The following is a 21,787-nucleotide window of genomic DNA, read 5'->3' on the forward strand; positions in this document are numbered from 1 at the left end:
TTCTCTCTTGTACATTTTGTCATTTTGTCAGTAATAGATGTACATATCAGCCTTTTGTGTCCTACTTTGTACATTGTATGTTGGGGGTAAAAAAAGGTCTACATAGAAGTCAGTGATGTGATTTGAAACAAGTAGAAATAGAACTCAACTTTTATTTAGGGATGATATTCAGGTATACATGTAGTCTGTAGAGTCACATGTATATTGATTAGGAATGACTATACCATGCTGAAAACCTTGCTAGATGTCACAGTCTATATCAATTTGTGTCCTTCTTGCACGCAGCGAGGGTAACATCTGCAAGCCTGACATGGACAAGGTCCACCCGGCGTCCATGATCGGCAAGGACAGCGGCATGGAGTCCGGGAACGTCAGCCCCGGCACCCGCCTCAGGCGCTCCCTGTTCCGCAAGAAGTTCCCGCACTCGGAGTCGACGCTGGAGGACGATCTTGGTGACGGGACGGGGAAGCGCCGCTTCAGCGTCTTCCAGTTCGGTGAGTTCCTCCCATCCTCCCAGCTATCGTTTCTCATTTATGATAAAGCAGAATGTGGCTTGATGTCAACAGAAAAAAGACGTAGTGGCCTAGTGGATGAAATCATGGACTTTTATTCCTAAAGTCTGTGGTTCAAATCCCGTGGCAGCAGCAGTTGTGCCCTCGAGCAAGGCACTTGGTCCTCAATGCTTGTGAGTCCTTCATAGGGGAATTAAAGCTGTCGGTCCAGTGGTATTGTAGGTTGCTCACAAAGCATGTACTGTAAGAGATTCTGCAATGGTCTCGTAAGATAAATCCAATCACAAACACAAACAAAGAAATGATATGATAATGATAATGCAGTAATGCACATATTTTCATTTCTTATTTTGTACTGTATTTGCAACCAGGGTAGTCTTTTTAGTGCTGGCACACTGTTGTTCTGGAGGACATTTTTCTAGAAAAGCCAGGTATGCATTTATATACCTAGATCAAGATGGACATCGTGGATGAAACGTCTCAGCTGAGGATGTGCTGTTGTTGTTACCTCTACCAAGGAGGTTATGTTTTTGCTGGCATTGGTTCGTCTGTCTGTCTGTCTGTTTACAAAATATATCAAAAAGTTATCGACAGATGTAGATGAAATTTGCAAGAAGAGTTTGTATAATGACACAATTAGGAACAAATGATTAAATTTGGTAGCGATGTGAATCACTGTCTGTTTCCAGAACATTTTTTTTTGTTGAGTTTTTTGAAGGATTCTTTATCAGTGGTAGGATCTATCATGAACACTAGATGGCACGCTTGCTTTTGTGACCTTCAGAGCCATTGCACAGGTAGTCAGGAAGTACAATGTAAGTGAAGGCAGCGACGACTGGTCGGAGTGAGGGTATGTTCATAGTCAAGGAATATAATGCAGATGATATGAATGTAGGATTGGGGTAGGCCTGTTCAAACGTAGGCACTCTTTGAGTGCTTTTCTTGTTTCTTATGGAAAAAAGAATGGGGCTCAATTGAAGATAATTTCACCCAGCCGGTTAGTACTGATATAGAATCGAATAGTATTATAAACAATCAAACAATTTTATCATTTTAATCTATGCTAAAAGAATGTTTCCACAAGGGAGCTTATAATATTTATTGTCCAAGTAGGGGAGCACATATGGGTGAAGTGACATTGTGGCAAAATTGACACAAAATGGCAAGCTAAAAGCCAGTTAACAGCCAAAGCAAAGGTGATGCCTATAGAACATCACATGATGGCACTCAAACCACACACAAAAGCTGCACAAAAAATGTAATTCCTTATGAAGAAGTTTACCTGAAGGACACACGAAAAAAAAAAAAAAAAAAGTGGCTACATGAAGATTTTACCACCACTCAATAAGTTGCTGTTGTAGCCTGAGAAACTCTGCCAGCAGTCATACAATGACCCAATGTTTATACAGTCAGAGCCGATTGTTTTAACATTTCATAAGGTTATACAACACAGAGTAATGTACCGGTATGTAGCACCATCTTTTTTTTCCCATAATTTCTCCTTTTTTGACATCACGATGGTGTAGAGTCATTGCCATTATCCTATCTTTTTTTCTTTTTTTTTTCAAGGTGGACTACAATAACATCACAGGAATTAGTTGAACACACATATTTTTCCAGTTTGGCAGTTGTACTACTGTTTTAGAAAACCTCCGTGTGAATAGTTATTTGCATACAGGGGGCCGGGCATTGTGGCATGCACCTGTTTTCCAGCTACTTTGGAGGCAAGGGCGGGGCATATGGCTCAGTCAATAGCGTGTCTACCTTCGCATCCAAGAGTACCGGGTTCGATTCCCGAGTTTCACTGAGCAATGTTGTGTGCAAGCATTCCGTCCCCTCTAGTGACAAGCAAAACACTCTGTCCCTCGGATAGGACACTTAATGGAGGTAACGTGTGTGTGTTAGCCATGACACACACAATTAAAAGGACTTGCTTCATTCATTCATCGCAAAGAGCAGGGTGCCAACCTGGTGAAGTGGTCCCCCTACCCAACCAGGCAAGAAAACAGGCGAATGATGCTGACGCCTCGTGCTTGCATATTCAAATGATTGTTATTTCAGAATACAGCTTTGCTTGTATACGTATGTCCTTTAGAAATAAAATGCCAACTGGACCTTTTGTTTGCTTGTTTTATTTTCTTAATTTTTTTAATTGGTCAAAGGATGACACTTTTGTGTATTAATATGTGTTTTCTTCTCTAGTGCAACAACCCCATCCAGTATTGAACTGACCAGCCTGTCTTGGTTCTGTATTACACACTACCAATTGTTTGTACTGTGTAGTCCCACCAAATGTCGTAGCTTGTGTGATATGTGCTTACATTTATTTTTCCCCCTCCTACAGCTGTGATGCCAGTTAAAAATGGATCTTGTGTCTATTTTAGATGTACCTTGTTGGTTCATTTCTAGCAAACCCGCTTCTTTGGTTTAATCTTTATAAACTTTACAGTATGTACATGGTACTTTTTTTGTTCAGTTGGCAGGCATGTACGTATTGGTCAAGATGAACCAGCCATATGCTATTAAATGATAAGTCAAGTCAAAACAATTACACTGTATGTTTTAGATCACTTGTGAATGAATTGTAGTATTTCTTTTTTTCTCTCTTTAAATGAGGTACTGGTAATTTGCTTTCACTCTATTAATTTGCATTATTATGATGTTTTCTTTTGCTGATTTTCTCGATTGTCAAAATATGCAAGACTGGCAAAAATGTTTTTCCTTGAAAATGTACCATACTGTCATATTATGCAGTTTCCATAAAGTCAAAGTGTATAGTGTCAAGGAAATCAGTGTGTTCAAGAACAACAACACCAACAACAAATCTTTATTTCTTTAACCTGAACATATTTCTTTAAACTGAACAGAAATGTGCAATATCCCATTCTTGAACTAAATAAACAACAACTAAGGCTTCAATCTGTGCAATAAACATCTTTGTGTGTGCTGATCGATAAATCTTTTAACTGCAAGTTGGGCTCAAAACGAGTGACAGAAAAGGAGGACTAGTGGTTTGAAGACGTTTTGATCAAACTCCTCTGAAGGGGGTTGATCTGATCTTCATTCTGAAGATCCTTTTGGGCTTTTGTCTAGGAGCAAGAGGAAAATTACGGTCAGAAAAACAAATAATACTTCGAGCTTAGTTGAAAAATGAAAGTACTATTTGAATTGCGAGCTGAAATAAGAGATATAGAAGTCTCGAAGTATGGTGATTCTGGTGTACTGAATTTGTTTTTTGGCCCTTTGCAGCCCAACCCTCTGTCAAGTTCTTGCATTGATGATTCTGTTTTTGCATTCCCCCGTATGATTTCATGTATATCCAAAAGGTCAACCCATGGGTGTAAGAGCACGACCATTACCCAAAGGTAACGTTTGAACTTTGCACTTTCAGCTTTGAACTTTGACCTGAGCCAGCCAAGTTTCCTCTTTGTTTTCCACTCTGTGGGACTGTAGCCACTTCTGATAATTATTCTAATCACTCTAAAATACTCTTAATCTTTTTGTTTTTGGTTGACTTATTAACTTGCCCCCTTTTTCTTTATGAGGTAGACTATCTTTAATCAATACTGACAACCTACCCTTTTGAGAGTATACCACTTTGACACATTTTTTGGTTTACGTAACAAAATGTAGCATGGTTTTCCTACTGAAATCCTTCTTGAATCTTAGTGACTCTCTCATCCTTAATCAGTTAATTACCCAAAGACTCCTTTTTTAAGTTATTAATCATAGTTCTTTTGAAGTTCCTGAATACTTGTTCTTGTTACCATTCCATGCTGACATCACCATCATGATCCATCCTTTTCTTTGATAATATTAATATCTGTCTCGATCACTAAAAAGGCTTTATTAGACCATTCTGTGTCAAATCATCCAATATTCATTCTGCATGTATTTTCGATGGGCTTGTGATGAGGAAGGGGGGGGGGGGTGAAGGGGCTGGGGGATTTTGGTTGATGGATAAGAGAGATCATCCAAGAGACTGGGATAATCCCTCAGATTTAATCTCTCTGCGCAGACATTTCATTAGACGGCGGAAGCAGCTGGCTCATTCATTTTTCCAGCATCCTTTTGGGGACATTTCCCCAGAGAGCTGGTCATGAATTAGAGTCGACACCTTTTCATGCTAGCAGCTGCCTTCAAAGCTTGCAGATGCTATATCTACACTTCATTTGCATGCTTTCTTATGTTTCATATTTGATTTTGTAGCAAGTGCTTTTTCTGTTCCTGCTTTTTCTGTTCATTTCTATTTTGTTTTGTTTTTATTTCACCATATGCTTGGCCAACATGTATCACACAATTTCAGCAGATTGACTGCTTCTACATTTGATATCAGTTAATTTTGTGTCTTGCCTTCACTCAAGCTCTTCAAGAAGATTGTTTCATAATTTCATTATGTTAGCATCCCTTTTTTTTGGGGGGGGGGGGTCAGTAAGTTTTAAAATTTGTCATATTTTCATGCCCTGGTTCATCATTAATTGAAGCACGTTTGTAACATTTCATCCCAGGATACATTTGACGGCCATTCCATTATATAACACAAAGGAAGGGAGAACATAATTGCGTTTTGAAAGCATGGAGTGTCCTGCGAATCATTTCAGTATGAGCTTATTTATGCTGCATTTGATTGTGGTTCATGAAATGTCCAATGTGCATGGCTGGGCTGTTCTCTGCCGAAGTGTGGACAGAAAGTCTCTGGTCCCTTGAATCATATTCATTCATTGAGAGGATGATTTCTCCAGTTACTATCGAATTCAGGGGAGCGGTCTTACCTCGATATTAGCACACAAGACTAATATCAACTCACACACACACACACACACAAAATGAGATGAAATGATTGAAAGATGAATTATGCAACATTGGTAATGAGATAGCAACACAGTTGTGTGCAAAGGAAATGAGAAAACAGAAAACAAAAGTAGTGTTTGATATATCAAGTAATATCAAGCTTTCAGACAAATGCACAGTTTTTATCTTTCTTGCCATTTTTTTTTACTCTGTGAGCAGAAAAGTAATTTCTATATTAGAGGCTGGTTATCTTTCAAATTCTCCTTAATCAAACTTGGATACTACCAGCAAGTAACAGTGCAGATAAAAATGGATTATGTTTCAGTTTATTCCCTTTATCTATTAGTATCTCATCATTTCTGGTACAGAGTTGCACCTTCAGTTATCAAAAGCATTTACCTATACGTCTACATGCATATAAATCTTATGAGAAACCAAGCAAACCAACCAACGTTCAGATGTTTTGAATGCTTGTGAACAGTGATCCCTCAAATATGAAAGTACCAGTATGTGAAATGTGCCATACGCAATACATTTCCCTCCTCATCTGATATTTATACACTCATTAATGTCTTGCTATACATTCTCAAATCATCAACTGCATATATGCAGCCAATATGCTTTGTGGATTATTACTTTGCGGCATGAAGTATCACTTTTCCTAGGAGCTTTTGCATGGTTGATATACATTTCCTTATTGTATTTTTCTTTCAAATACTTTTGTTGCGCTTGTCAGCTTTCTTTTTGTATGAAGTTTCATTAAATCTTTGAAATGAATTTTAGAAGTTTTGTTGACATAGCCATCGGCTTTTGATTTTGTCTTTGTTTTGTAGCAGCAGAAGTAGATGCTGTTCAGTTAGTCATGACATGACAAGAGCAAAGATATGCATTGCGACCGCAAAGCTATTAAATGAAAGATCGCTGTATTGTTGTGTACTGCAGTGCCAAGAGTGATTCGCTGCTTTAGGGTGACACGCTCATTTCCCCGTTAACCCGTATATCACTAGAATCTGGTGGGGGCCCTGTGCATAGCCTGAGGGATTTCTGATTCACGTATATGGAACAGGGTAATTCAACACTATAGGCGTTTTCACATCAGCCCGATGTTTCGAAATAGCGCGCTATTTTCTGACTTGGGAAATTTTCCCGATAGCGAAATAGCGCGCTATTTGATAATGTGAACACAAATTAACGCGCTAATTGTATCGCTCTGATCGAGAAAATTTCTCGAGTCCAACTCGGGAAATTTCTGAAATAGTGGGATATTAGCGCGCTATTTGATAATGTGAAAACGACTCGAGAAATTAGCGCGATGCATCCCATTATGCCTAGCGTGTGTGACCCGATCGATCGAGGCAAACTGCACACAAATCATGAGGAATTTTCGAGAGGGCACACACATAATTTATGCTGTTTGCACATACTCAACTGTCGAATTAGCTCGAAAAAAATTCGGGCTAAGTCTCTTCGGGCTGATGTGAATAAGAAATGAAATAGCGCGCTAGTTCGCAATCGCGAAAATATTTCGAGCTTGGATTTTTATCGGGCTGATGTGAAAACGCCTAATGATTGAGGGGTATTCAGATTTCTATGGCTTGTTCTATAACACCCTTTCTGTATCTTTTAGCAGCAAATCATTATTATTTTTTATTTTTTTAAGACTGCCAAGGATGACAAATATCTGTTTCTGGAGTCATGAGCATTGCACTTTCATTTGATTTGATGTTGTTCTTTAGCTTGGAGTGAATGAAGTTAAACTCAATAGACTCTATTGCAAGCAACTTGTGAAGAGATTGTAGTCTTAGCTTGTATAGAAACTTTGCAAATTGACTTTCCTATGACATAAACTGCACTTTGCCTTCTTCATTATAGAGTCTGGTATTTATAAGCAGAATAGGGAACTCTTGTGGCTCAATCTTAAACTCGCTGTTCTTAACAAGCAGGAAATTCCATGTGGACGAGCCACTATTATACACCGTATATTCGAAATTTGAGTTAATAACAGTCTCTTTATAACAAGTATGAAAAAGTTTGCCATGCATGCCTTGTGCAACTTTACATTCTACATCGTTTGGGTGCAATTCCATTTCGAGTTCATATCCTTATTGACTTTGATAATGAGGTAACATCACTCAAGCAGAATCATGAAAGTTGCAGCAAAATTTGGCACAAATGTACTGTATTTTCTAAACTTTGGTGATTGGGACTCCTGTCACTGTTTTGTGAAAATACCTGAGGCTTAAAGATGCCATAACTTTGGCAATTTCATGTCAGATTTTAATGGAACTGCTACTAAACCTGTTTGAATGTACTCTGTTTATGAAGCCAGCTTTGATATGAAATGGAATTGCACCATATGTAGTTATCATTCATCTTTTACTCATACTTGCAAGTCAGCTATTGAAATGAGAATCACCTTCACTCAGAGTATGTGGAACCATGTATTATTGTATCATCTGCCGTTTGTTCATTAATGGAAAATCACACCATCACTAACATAAATACATTCATATCATCATATTCTAATTCTTTTTTTTTTATAATGATTTTAAACATCTCCATCATCACAATGAATATTTAATCAGGATTACATATTTGCCTTTGATTTTTCTTTAGTGTTCTTTAGCAGTTTATTTCTTCTTTGTTTTATGGGTGTTCCTTCTACTAAGTATCTAATACATGTTCAGAATTATGTGTTAAAGGAACTGTACAGTACTGGTTGAGGTGGGGATTCATGTTTTGAACATTCCTAAGTGAGATAGTGAAAAGCCTCTTATGAAATATGAAAGAGCATGTAATTTTAAGAAGGATTCAACGTTTATTTGATGAAAATTGGTTTTCAAATGGCTGAGATATCCAAAAAAGTGCTGATAATAAAAGGCGACATGCCACAACTTTATTAGGATCTCTTTGTTTCACATTGTTTTTGGATATCTCGGCCATATCAAAACCGATTTCCATCGAATAAACTTTTGATACCCCTTGGAACTGCATGCTCTTTGACATCTCATAAAGTGGTTTCTGAATATCTCGCAAAACGTTATAAGCCAAATCCTCACCTCGACCAGAACTGTACACACCCTTTAAACAAACCAGTCATTAGAACAATGTACATGTAATTGTTCATTTATATTTAGCATTTGAACAGATTCTGACCCTGTTCTTCTTTCAGAGAATATATCCATAACTTTTTCTCTCTCTGTAGACGAATTGAAGTGACTTTAAACTGTAATCATGTCTTGTACATTTGTAAAAAGGGTGTTGCTATCGTGTTCTTGGCCTATTAGTGTATGTACAAGGCTCGTACAGTATGTGTGCCACAATATACAGTGCACACAGTTGTCAAAAGTCGACTTACACGTACCAGTGATAATCTCTACACGTGTGAATGTTCTAATGTTTTGGTAGGGGATGTATGTATGTGTTTTAGTAATATCCAGTTTACATTGTATCTCTTTGTCAGGATAACACATTTTTGCCATATATTTGAAGTCTATACTTTGTTGTTGTTGTTTTTTTTCTCTGTTGATGCAACTGTTTATTGCTAAGTGAACTATTACCTTAATCATATATCTGGTTGTGTATACTGTATCATTTATAACTAACAATTCTAAGACTGACATACTTCATAGAAATTTCATGTAGACAGTCATGATTTTGAATAACTGCACTGTTAAACTCCTCATAAGTGTCAACATGTAAAGCGTTTACTACAGGTTTCCTGAGCAATTGGTAAGTGCTGCATAACAATAAACATTGTACATATATTTGTATGGTAATTATCTGTGGGTATGAAACAGATATGAAACTTGCAGTATACACTCTCTATGTCTTATGTGTTCACAAAGACATGAAATTGTGTCTTGGAATGCAAATCTCATTTTTTTTCTCTTTTTTGTTGTTGTTAATAATGTGGGAGAATTTAGGAGAAAATATGCTATTGACCGATTCTGTGACGCGCTATGTGTATTTTTGGCATGGGCAGCGCCATTACGCGGTGTCTCAGCCGACCCCCCCTTCCCACTCCCCACCCCTCTCCCTACATTAGCACGCGCGCAGAATGAAAAACTGACGCATGGTTGCTTTAGCCAATGGGCATCTCGTACTGAGTGCGCGAATGCTTGCTTAGTGCGCGAACCTTTGTTACAAGTGCGCGATAAACATGTTGCCCGGGGGGTGGGGGAGAGCAGGGGGGGTCGGCTGAGACACCGCAATTTGAGCTCATGGCTGCGCCCAGTGCCATAAAATGTCTGCTGCCCTCAACGAACCCGAATCGGTCAATACAAAACAATGTAATCATGAGCTTTTTTTTTTTTTTTTTTTTTTTTAATGACACAGATCATCAACAAAATGTGTCTCAAGCTATTCTTTTTCAATGAGGTTTAAATTGATGATATAGTTTTGGTTGAGATGGGACTTCAGGTTTCCAACTTTTTTTGTGTGAGATAGTGAGAAACTTTTTATGAAATACGAAAAAGCATACAAATCTAAGAGGAATTCAAAGTTTATTTGGTGAAAATTGGTTTTGAAATGGCTGAGATATCCAGAAACATACATAGTAATAGATAAAGGTGGGACCCACCTTTTACGAGAACCACTTCGTTTCACTTTGTTTTTGATGTCTCTGCCATTTCAAAATGGATTTGCATCAGATAAACTTTGAATACCTCTTAGAATTGTATGTTTTTTGTCATATTTCATAAGTGGTTTCTAATCATCTCGCAGAAAAGTTGAAATCTGAATCCCCCATCTCAACGAAAACTATACCATTCATTTCAATACAAAGTGTGTTTTGGTGCACCCAAATGTATCACAACATCATTTATTCAGTGCAAAAAAAGAGAAGGGTTGTCATTTCTCAAGCATGCCTTTGATTGGATGCACAAATGTTTGTCAGAGAGAGAGAGAGGTTAATTTTTCTCTAGATCTGTGCATGTATTCGTGTGTGTATGTATGTGTGTCCTCTTGCATGTGTGTTTGTGTGAGCAGTTCTGGTGTACGGAGTGTGGATCTGGAGAGGAATTGAAATTTCAAGAGTAGAGTATAAGGTATTTCAGGGTCAAGGTAATTCTTCATATTCATTTCGTAGGGGATGCAAAGCTGTAAGATGTTTCAGCTGGGACTGTTTTATGATATATGATACATTTTTTCCTTTATCAAAAAAAGTGGATATATCTAAGTTTTTGTGTTGTTTTCTTTGTGTTTTTTTGTTTTTGTTTGTAAGTGCACATCCATTTTTTTTTCATCTGCAAAGGTTGGTTAGCCCTTGAGATGTGGCGGAAGTTAAAGGTCACATATTTTGACATTCACATCAGACAAAGTTCTAAATTTGTTTTGGTGTAACATCATGCGTACACATTTCCATAAATTGCTCACAATGCCATTTGATGCATTCATAAACCAAGGAAAGGCAACAATGATGTTGTTCAAAAGATTATTTTGGGTACGTGGCAACTCAAAAGAAAAAAAACTGTAAAGGTGAGAAAATTGAGCAGTGAATAAAAAACAAATCTCAAATTCGTGAGTATCATAAAAAACAAGCAATTTGGATCTGATTTTTTTTTTTTTGAGGAGCTATCCAAAATGCCACAAATTATGGTCATGGCCTTTAATTTCCTTGTCATTGTTCATATTGTCCTGCTTTGCAAATGGGATACAGAGATGAAGTGAACATTTGATGAAATGTGCATAGTTTTGTGAAAGCAAAATATATTGCTTTAGGGAATGTGGAGGTACAATATGCAAACATTTTAGCAAAATTATAAAGAAGACTTAAGAGATTTTGGTATTGATTTGTTTAGAATATAACATTTTAGAATCAGCATGAGAATGATGATAATAATTAAAAATGTTTGTAATGATTTAAGTATTAATGATAACAATTAGGATGATAGTAATTGTGGTTTTTAATCTTGATTATGACAGTGATGATATTGATAATCATGAACATTTATGAACTGCTCTATACTTGTCTTTGAGCGTAGGGTATTCTTACAGTTTCTATGTCAATACACAGAAAATTTTAGAAAATCAAGGGGGTAACTGAAGTCATACATTCTAACACATTACAAGTTAGACACATGTACCCAAAACATAGTCTAAAATATTAGTTCAAAAGTGTATTTCTAGACATCTATGGTGTTATCTCTCGCATGCCTAAGCTACACAATTTGATAGTGCTAAGAGTTAGTCTTGCTGGTATGCTTTGTTAGCTTTATCTGGCAATTTCTATGCAATTTGCAAGCACTTAATTACATTTTTCTTTTTTTCTTTTTACTGAATGACATCTTGTCTTCTTCTCTGCTATCATGCCATTTCAAATGACACACTGTTTAGAGGCAACTCACCCTATACATAAAATAGAATAAGCTGAGGATGTTCTGCATGTTATTATCGCCAGATTTAAGATCCTCACTTTGTTCTTTCCAGAAGTAACACACCATAAAACTGACAAAAAAGCAAGTTCAGCTCTTCAAGCAGTGTGAAAAAAAAAAGTGATATCTTATGTTTCCAGACTCGGCTCTCTCTTGGGAACTGTGTAGAAATGCAAAGCATGCATGCATTCTTGTGCGCTCCATAGTGCGATCTGTGAATTATTTGCTGAATTTGTGTATTTGCATGCCAAGGGTGCACTTGTAAGTAGTCTTCATAATTACGAGAGAAGCAGGTACGTCACATGAGTTGGACTTAAACTTACGACCAGAGGACAACTCCAGTGAGATATGGCCTTGTTCAGAGACCCATCCAAATTTCTTCATGCGCACCTTTGAATTAACTGAATTTTACTAGAGGGGTTGACATGCTTGAGTTTTTACTCGCTTCTCTTACAATTGTCAGTGCTAACAACAATGTGAGGGTCTTTGAAAAAGACTAGTACGCATATTTACAAATGTATTGAAGATCAGTTGTTCATTTCCTTGTTTAATTCCACAAATCAAACTGAAAGAGAAAGAGAAGACGACTTTTCAGTTCTATGTAAATAAGCTTTAAACGCAAAGAAGGATAAATGGCAGTTGTCGTGTATTTGCATTAAACATGGAATAGCATATGGTGAAGTATTCTTTGATTTAGATTTGATGGTATCTATCTAAACTTGATATATCTTCAAGATATAAACCCTCTAGCACAAGGCATTTGTGTCTATCAGTAGGGCATAAGACTTTTCATTATGATGAAATAGAAGTGATTACTGATCACTTACCATGACAACTCTTGAAGTCTTCAACTCTTGAAATGAGTGTACGTCACCACGATATGAAACATTTTGAAAGGTTAAGACAGCAAGGATTTATGTCAAACTGACATCATGTAGCTATCCCACACCTTTGTAAATTAGTGTATCAGGTGATAGTCTCATTAAAGATGTGAATTAAGACACACTTTGAAGTGAAGTGGCACCGGAAAGTGTCCAAAAAATTGTAAGATAGTTTTGACAGAAGTGGAATGATTGCTTCAGTCGTCTTTTTTTTTTTTTTTTTTTGGCATAGAGACATTGCAATGCTGTAGGAAGTGCCATCATAGATGGCCAAAATGAACAACATTACTACGTTTTTCTTTTTGTGTCGCCCCTTTGATACAGCTAGGGTATATCTGTGATGATATCAGATATCAGTAAAACATTTGACATTGTGCACCAAACAACTTGCGTTGAAAATGCACAGGTTTGTGTGTGTGTGTGTGTGTGTGTGTGTGTATATATGAATCCCATGCGCTGTCTGTCCATTGTTGGTGCTACCCTCTAATCAGTATCACCACCGGGGTCATATGTTTTTTGTTTCCATTTGTTTTGTTTTTTTTCTCTGAATATGCACTCTCGCCTCCAACAGCCCAAGCTGTAACAACATGGAGGAATAGAGCCATTCGATCCAGCATCATCCCGGACGACAGCTCGCCCGACCTGTCCACCCCGCAGCCGCAAGACACACCTGGCAGGAACAAAAAGGTACATAGTGACAGAAAATTATGGTTGAGAGCATGTTTAAGATGCTGTGTGTCAAGGTTACAACTGTTGACGATTTGTGGCATGGGTGTTATTACTGTTAAATCATAAATGTTCACGTGCATGAAACTTTTGTGAATTTTGTGGGGATCACCGAGCCAAGATTTGCAAAAATAAAATGCTAGTTTTGTCTTCACAGTGCACTGAATGCCAGCTGCCAATTTTGCGAAAGTTTCATGCCACAAAAAGGGTTGTTGGCTTTAATTTGCGAAAGTTTGATGCTTCAAATGATTCTGGTTCACAGTATATGTTACATGAGTTTCTCCTGTGTGATCATATAACATTGTAGGATGAAAGGTGTCCATACACTACAAATACTCACTCTGTGCATGATATAAAAATATGCATGAAGTATCCAAATGATAATGTGTTAAGTGTAATTGGTTCCGAGTGTTCGCTCTTCAGGCAGTTGAAAGTATGTTTTTATTAGGATTAAAGCAATTTTCTTAATAAAGTGTGTACTGGTCCTATTCTAAAAAATGAAGTAGAGAAAGGACCACTTGCCAACCATTCACTTTTATTGCATTGCTGAAATGTATATCGTAAAAAATTGTAAATTATGTTGAAACAATATTAACCTTTGACCTGTGGTACACTTTGTCCTACCAAGGAGACCCATGCCAGCATCCACATGGGTGGACGCAAAAAGATGGAGGACCATCTTTTCTTCATCAAGTTCCGCAAGAAGACCAGGCGAGACGCAGCGCCTGAGGACAAAGATGGTGAGATGTTGGTGTTAGCGCATTGTTTCTCTTCTCTTAGCCAGAGTATAATGAATATGCATCATTGAGACTATGAATATTCATGAAATAGGAGGGAATGTATGTGTAAAAGTTATGGGAGGGTTGACAGGTCAGGTACATGTAAAGTAACAATAAAGATTACTGCTCCATTATGCAGTGAATGTGACGGATTTGTCTACTGTAAAAGTGGAAATTTTTGTGTGAGTAATTTTTCCTGCTCAGTTGGACAAAAAGAATTTTGCATGTTTTTAGTTCTCTCATTTTTAGTGCTCTCATGTGCAATCCTTGCTCTTCTTCGCAAGTTTTTTTTTTCTGCTTTTCTTTTTCCCTTTTTTTCTGCTTTCAAATGTATGTTCATATACTGTGTGTTTTACATTGATTTTTTTAAAAATAGTATTTGAAATTTGTAATATTGGAAATGAAATTTGAATTAAATTGAATTAAATTGGAAAAATGTCTTCCAATGTCTGGATCACCAAAACACCTGCCATCTTCACTTTCGTTTCTTCCCCACCCACCCCCTTCTCCTCCTTCATCAGAATGCGAAACACCAAAGTCCATCGAAGAGGAAGAGGATGCCTCGGACTCCGTAGACCTGACCGGGGAGAGAGAGAAGCGGCCAGTCAACAAGGCGGCCGTGGCGTCTGGCATGAAGCGGCTGACCTTCCTGATGGACTGCTGCAACCCAGGCAGCGTGCCGGACGCCGAGTTCCTGGCAGCGGCCCTGGACCTAGTGAGAATGCTTGACTCTTCTCTTTCCAGCCCTACACCCCCCCCCCCCAAAAAAAAAAAAAAAACAACAAACAAACAAACAAAAGAAAACAAAACAAAACAGAAGACACATCCATTTCTTGCCATTTCATGAAGAAGAGCATACATGTATTTTGGAAGAAACTAGGTTAGATATAGACATTTAATTCCAAATCCAACTTAATAGTAAGAATGAACCTCTCCCACCCCATGCGCACCTTCTCCTCCCCCCCCCCCAAGAAAAAAAGGAGAAAGAAACACCAAGGAACAAACAGGTCCATTTGCTTGCAATTTACATAAAGAGAAAAAAAGAAAACAAACATGAGTTAATAGGAAAAACCAGTATAGAAGCTGACATTGGCTTTTCAGTCATTTTCTTGCATTGGACCTAAAATCTGTAATGTACGTGTACATCTTTTCAGAAAAAAAATCCAAACATGTTGGCATGCATTCTCTAACTGGCTACTCAGTAAAGCTCACGTGTTTGACAAATCATTCTGGACACATTTACAGTGTCCGTCATAACTTGATTGCCACGTGTCATATATATATTGAAATTCCTCCTTCCCAGCATGCTCCTGTGGTCTCACGGGCAGCTCTCTTCCTGGAGTGCTGCCACTTCGTGCACCGCTGCAACTACGGCGACTGGCCGGACTGGATGCGCTTCAACGTGCGCGGGGCAAACAGGGGGCGGGGCCTGAGCAACGTGTTTGGCGCGAGGGCGACTTCGTCGTGCTATCGGAAACACGCCTCCCTGCAGCGGGCAGCTGCCAAGATGTTCTATATGTGGGCCGAAGTGAGTAGATGGTGTGCTTATACAGCAGTTGCTGTTCATAGTTGCCAAATGCCACTGAATTCTTTGATATTAAGAGACATTGAATTGTTTGTATATTATATTACAAATTAAAGGACAAATTCACCCAAATATATTTGTGATTTGAAAACATGAAGCAATAGGCCCCTATTACTAGTAATTGTACTCATCAGTGAAGATTGAGGAAAATTGGACAAGCTGTTCAAAAGTTATGAATTGTTAAAGTTTTACGTGCCACTGTTGCTGGATGAGAAGACTACAGCAGATTGTGATATCAGTGCAGGACAGTGATACAAAGGAAATGTAGAGAGAATTCCACAAAATTTGATTTTTTAGGAAAAGTACACATTCCCATGGCTTGTCACTGACAGATATTGAAGGGTAATATTGTACCCCTGCTTTTAGAAAGAAATAAGTCAAGTGTTCTTGCATTTTGCTAGGAATATAAGACTATATTGAAATGTGCATATATCTTTTTAATATTGTCCTGCAGTGATGTCACACAGCTGTAGTAGTGTTCTCATCCAGCAATAACAGCACTAAAACTATAAATAAAAGTTCATAAATTTTGAGCAGATTGTCTGATTTTTCTCAAACTTTCACTGATGTGTTCTTCTAATGTTATTGCTGCATTCACTCAATCCACACTTATATTTGAGTGAATTTGTCCTAGAGTGGTGTGAAGAATACTGAATGCTAACTCTCAATGTTGCAACATCAAACTTGACAATTAGATAGATGTGGAATGGCTCTGTTGTGATTTTACTCTTTCTTCTGCCATTTTTGCCCTCCCCTCGTGCCGTCAGGCCATTGGGACAAGGCTGGAGGAGATAGAGAAGCAGGAATCGCAGGGCGTTATCTTTGTTGTAGGGAAAGTGAGGGATGAAGGGCTCAAGAAACGACTCCGGAGGGAAGACGATGAAGAGGATTTCCTGGATGAAGGTAGGGCCATCTTTGTCAGCCCCGTACGTACGGTCAGCATTTGTGCGTTCAAGAAGTTTTCCAGTATTTCTTCGTTAACACAAGTAGAAAAGTGTTGAGTTCCTTTGTCACCGAGTTAGTACAAACTTATCTGAAGTGTACGCAGATATAGAATGAAGAGAATGTTTGTTATATAACGTGCATCATATCTCAAAGGGGCTAAAGATTTTTTTTTTTTGTTGCAAGCATCAGGTGTAGCAGAAAATGGTGTGTCTTGATCTTTTACCGTTGGTACAGTAGTTGTTCTGTGTATTAAGATAACCACAAACCCCAGCTGCATTAAAGCTAGTGGTTACAATATAACATCATACAAGAGCATAATGATACAAGTAGAACTTACCTCGTGCAGATTTTGTCTTGCATATATATTTTGTACATCATCTTTTGTCTGTGTGTGTGTGTGATGTGGTTCCGTGTTTCCATAGCGACGGTGAACCCGGGAGGCACAGCATGTCCCCACGCCCTCAAGATGGTGGCTTGCCAGCTGCTGCTCGAGATCACGTCCTTCCTCCGGGAGACCCTCCAGAGCCTGCCGAAGCCGCGCAAGATGGACCGGGGTGGGGGGCTGAGTGGTATGAACCGCGGTGCCCGAGACAGCGAGTTCTTGGAGATACCCACGGTTACCATGGCGCCCGCATCCCCCCAGCCCCTGACGAGGAACGCCAGCGGCGGTTCCAGCACCACCTCCAGCCCACCCCACCCTAGGCACAGCATCTGCATCAACCCGAGTGTAGAGAGTCCATTAGGTACATTGTGTGTATGTGCGTGTGCGTGTGCATGTCAGTCAATATATATTTCTCTTTCAGTCTCTTTGGAGGGGGGAGGGGCACTGGTGGAGGATTTAGAAGCAACTGTCTTGTGCCCCAGCATTTCAAAATAGAACAGGAGTTTATTTGTATTATCAGTACTATAGTCTTTTTGATAGACAAATTAGTTAAAGGACAAGTCCACCTTCAGATACATGTGGATTGAGTGAATACAACAACAGTAGTAAAACACATCAGTAAAAGCTTTGGGAAAATCAGACAATCTGTTAAAAAGTTATGTATTCTTTGTATCGTTATACACATGTGACATCATAAGCTATAGTAGTCTTCTCTTCCAGCCTTGAGTGAGCAGAGACTTCAAAAATTCATAACTTTTGAACACATTGTCCGATTTTCCTCAAACTCTCACTGATGTGTTCTACTAGTATTACTCTATTCACTCAACCCACATGTCTGTGAAGGTGAACTTGTCCTTTAATAAAGACATTCAACATGCAATATTTTGATTCTTTCTCTATCATGACATGCCTTGTGAGAACATGGCTGATATCACTGAACTGTAGTGCATCAGTTCAAGAAATTGAAAGATAAGCAATATCTAGAGAACCACCCAAAAAGCTGTGACATGAAAATGACTGTATCCATTAATTGTGTCGAAATTTATATTGCCTTAATTTTTTTTTTTCACAAGAAGTGGAACTACCCACAGGGAATGTTAAATCTTTTCCTGTGGATTAACCTGTCTGTCATACAGACTCCTTGATTATTTGGATAGTTATGTAGCCCCAAGAAAAGCATCCATCCAGGATTTTTATCGTTAATTTTGTGCACTTAACTGGATGCACTCATCATTAGCTGTATATTCGTACTGACCGATAATCGTCTCTTGACAGCCTGGGGAAGTGAACGGAAGATCAGCTTCGCCCTTGGCGGGATCGAGAAGATCGGGGAGAAGGAGAAGGAGAGGGGCGGCGGGGATGACGACTCCCAGCACAGCAGCAACACGGAGCTCAACAATGTGGAGCAGGAGGAGCGCAGAAGTAAGGCTTGATGATAGATGATGGTGTGTGGGTATCGATCCTACGAGACCATCCACATGTGGATATTCCTTTTAATCCATTGAGTCCCATCAGAAGATACATTTTTGTGGTTGGTGCTAGTAGCTCAGTATTGCCATTTTAAGTGCAGTACAATTGTATGTCCATTTCATCTGAGATCTAGTAGTAGATCAAGGATGGGAAGAGAAGGCAAAAAGAGAGACACATTATAAAGAATTAGAAAATTTAGTTCATCAGGTTGATAATGATAACAATAATAATAATAATGACAATGGATATTTTCAGAGCACCTTTTCCACTGGATACAAAGCACTATGAGATATCGTCTGTGGTTGCCATAGAAGATAAAATATATGAAATATATAAAATCTGTAAAATATATAAAACATAAAATATACATTGGTTATAAATATGATAATAGTTTCTTTTTTTAGGACATAGCTTTTACACATTGATTCTTTTCCAATTTTTGTCAGAACTGATTCTCTCTCAACAGTCATCTGAAGAGCAAAACTTTCTGAGAAAGCAAAACTTACGACACTTTAAGATCTATTCACCCAGCTTAAGTACCTGCATTTTGTGGCAACAAGAGAAATGAGAGCATTCAGGGGAAAGTAAAAGATGATGTCCTGAGGGTCGGTCCTGGATTATATAGATGTCCATTACAGCTGTAGACGAGGTTCTGTGATGTCAAATGACGCATTGCCTGAGGAGCAAAAAAAATCACAAATGTACATTGTATGAAGTGCATAGCTGTGGCACATGGTACACATACTGCCTACCAGCCTACTTGACTGGCCTGATAAAATTGCACTTGATGATGGGAGGTGGGATGTAACGCTTACCCATGCGTATGTATGGGGACCCCCCCCCCCCCCCCCCCCACACGTAGTTTCTGCCCCTCAGCATGGCTTTAATTATAACGTCATTGGAGCCTGGTCTATAGCCAATTCCTCATCCCTTCCCCCTGATCTTCCCTTCCAGTCGGCATGCAGCCAAGGAAGCAGAGCAGGGGCGGGCTCCTCCGTCGCCACGGCGTCACCACATCCCCCATGGGCAGGGATGCCACGGCCAGGCCGCTGACCGGAAGGCACCGTAGCAGCAGCCGACCAGACACACTTCACGGTAAGGAAGGGTTGCCCCTATTGAACCTGCACGTTGGCACACTTTGACATTTCTCATATTCAGTAACTGTGCATAGCTTTGCACTTTATACAATCTGATTTCAGTCATGTCTTTTCAGATAGTATTTATCTTTTTATGCTATCATTCAGTAAGTCATTGTTAAGACTAAAACATAGTTCTTGGAAGGGCTCAAAATTCATCTTCTACCATTTGGAATTTGCTTGCAATATACATCAAAAGGCTCCACCAAGAAACTTGTCTGGTTGCAATGACTTGATTTGCCAGGAGTTTTGAGTTGTTTTGGAGTATTTTGAGTGTGAAGTAATAAAAAGTAAATATTCCCAACTTTTATTCCTGAAGCGCCCTCATTCAGTGGTGGGTATGTAGAATGTACTTGATGATCAAAACATGCCCTGCCCATAGTATTGACTTGCATGTTGTAGCTAACAAGCTGCATATGTGATTTACTCTCACACAGTGGGTACTAGCTGCTACGGCCCGATATATCATAATCCTTGTACTCGATTATAAAATATCACTTGGTAACGATGATAAGAAAAAAATATAACTTGGTAACGATGATAAGAAACTTTCTTGAGGTTCCAATACTTCTGGCGCATCTTTTTGGGTAATCTTTTGCATTTCCATCATCACCCAACAAAAATTGTCTTTTCACAGAATTATTTCACTCATTTCTCATGCATTTGTCTCCATTACACAATGTAGAGCAAAAGTCGGCAGTTTCTGCAGTCATATGAAAACTAGTTTTACCTTTAATTGAAAACTGCCATTAAGAATCTGATCAGGCTTATAAAGATAACCAAGTACCCTCCAGTAACTTCATGTTTTATCCTAATCCGTTTCAGGCCTGGCGCGATCTGGGTCCATCAAGGGGCGCAAGGTGTCCTCTATCTCCATAGACGAGGACTCGACGGGAGAGACGAGTAGCGTCTTCAGTGACCAGGTCAGCCCCCAGGAGCAGGACCTCTCCGAGGTGGTGTCCACACCAGACGGGGGCGGGCTGGAGGACGTTGACCTCACCAAGAACATGCCCTGGATACCAGTGAGTGCAATGTCTGAGTTCTTTTTGATCTCCAACCTATTCTTTTTTTTTTTTTCATTAATTGATAATAAATCTCTTCTCTCGACAGCCAGTCTCACTGACAAATGTTGCAAAGTTTATACTCATTCTTCTGTCGAGAACGTACACCCGTGATTTTTATCATGGCTACTACTAAAACACTGATCAATTAAGTGCTTATTACGTCAATGTAGGGCAATTTGTCAATCAGTTGCAATGATAGCAGAATGTTATGTAATATTTTTCCATGGCCAGACCACCATTTTGGACTCTTACCCTGGTGATAACATTTGTTTCTTAAAAGCAAAATAATTAAGGCATGCAATTGATGTATGAAGCACAAAGAAGATGACACTGGGTATAGTTGAATTTGCTCGCAAGAAATCAAAAGGGTCTACCAAGGAACTTGTCTGACTGATGCAATTAGCCAGTATTAGTGAGATGCTTTGGAGTGTTTTGAGATCAAAAGTGTAAAATAATCTCCCCTGATTTTTGGCTGGTTCAAAGGTCGTTGTCGAGATCGCCAGCAAGAGCAACTTTATCTGCCAGCACCAGCGCAGCTGCCACCCCAACTGCCTGGAGCGCCAGAAGAGGAACTGCTACCGGCTGATGAAGGCTGTGAGGGCAGTTTATGGCGAGGAAGTTTTCCCAAAGGCAAGGGATGAGGAACTGGAGGAGAAGGTCCGACGATTCGAGGCCAAGACCAAGAGGAAGGTGTGTCAGCGAGGATGACATTTTGACATTGCGAGTTATCGTTTTAATCCAAAATGTCAACTCTTTGTGTGCCTGACTACAGGCTTGTATTTTTTTTTTCTTTTTAAACACACCTGAGCTTTTGAAGAACAACCTTTGCATCAATACACAACTGCCTATGCATGACATGGAATTCCTCTGCAGTTGCAAAATCCTTGAAAACACCTTGAAACTACTATCCCTCTGGAAAAGGTCTGCCGTAGAAAGCCCTTGTTTAGCTTTGAGTCATCTGATCATCAAGTATTCCATCTTTCCTCTTCCACTTCCTGTTTCTTGTACGCCTTCCACTCTTGTCATCCACTCCATAACCCCCACCCCTCTATGCCCCTCCCGTACCCTCTTCCCTAATCCATTACCATCCCCCTCGTCACCCTCTTCCCCCTTCCTCATTTCTCCATATCATCCCTTCCCAA

General features: G+C 39.1%; 1 protein-coding gene across 1 annotated transcript in view; it reads left to right on the forward strand.

The window, feature by feature from the left end:
• The window catches only part of LOC140244832 (protein unc-80 homolog), a 138,355-nt gene that overhangs the window by 47,678 nt on the left and 68,890 nt on the right, over positions 1–21,787 (forward strand). Inside the window, exons 9-19 of the mRNA XM_072324444.1 lie at positions 286–494; positions 13,130–13,245; positions 13,913–14,024; positions 14,585–14,778; positions 15,367–15,591; positions 16,416–16,551; positions 17,016–17,336; positions 18,251–18,397; positions 19,400–19,540; positions 20,407–20,603; positions 21,129–21,335. Coding sequence (XP_072180545.1) covers positions 286–494; positions 13,130–13,245; positions 13,913–14,024; positions 14,585–14,778; positions 15,367–15,591; positions 16,416–16,551; positions 17,016–17,336; positions 18,251–18,397; positions 19,400–19,540; positions 20,407–20,603; positions 21,129–21,335 — 2,005 coding nt within the window. The remainder of the gene's footprint in view (positions 1–285; positions 495–13,129; positions 13,246–13,912; positions 14,025–14,584; positions 14,779–15,366; positions 15,592–16,415; positions 16,552–17,015; positions 17,337–18,250; positions 18,398–19,399; positions 19,541–20,406; positions 20,604–21,128; positions 21,336–21,787) is intronic.

Source organism: Diadema setosum, chromosome 21 (assembly GCF_964275005.1).
Source record: "Diadema setosum chromosome 21, eeDiaSeto1, whole genome shotgun sequence".
NCBI classification, from domain to species: domain Eukaryota; kingdom Metazoa; phylum Echinodermata; class Echinoidea; order Diadematoida; family Diadematidae; genus Diadema; species Diadema setosum.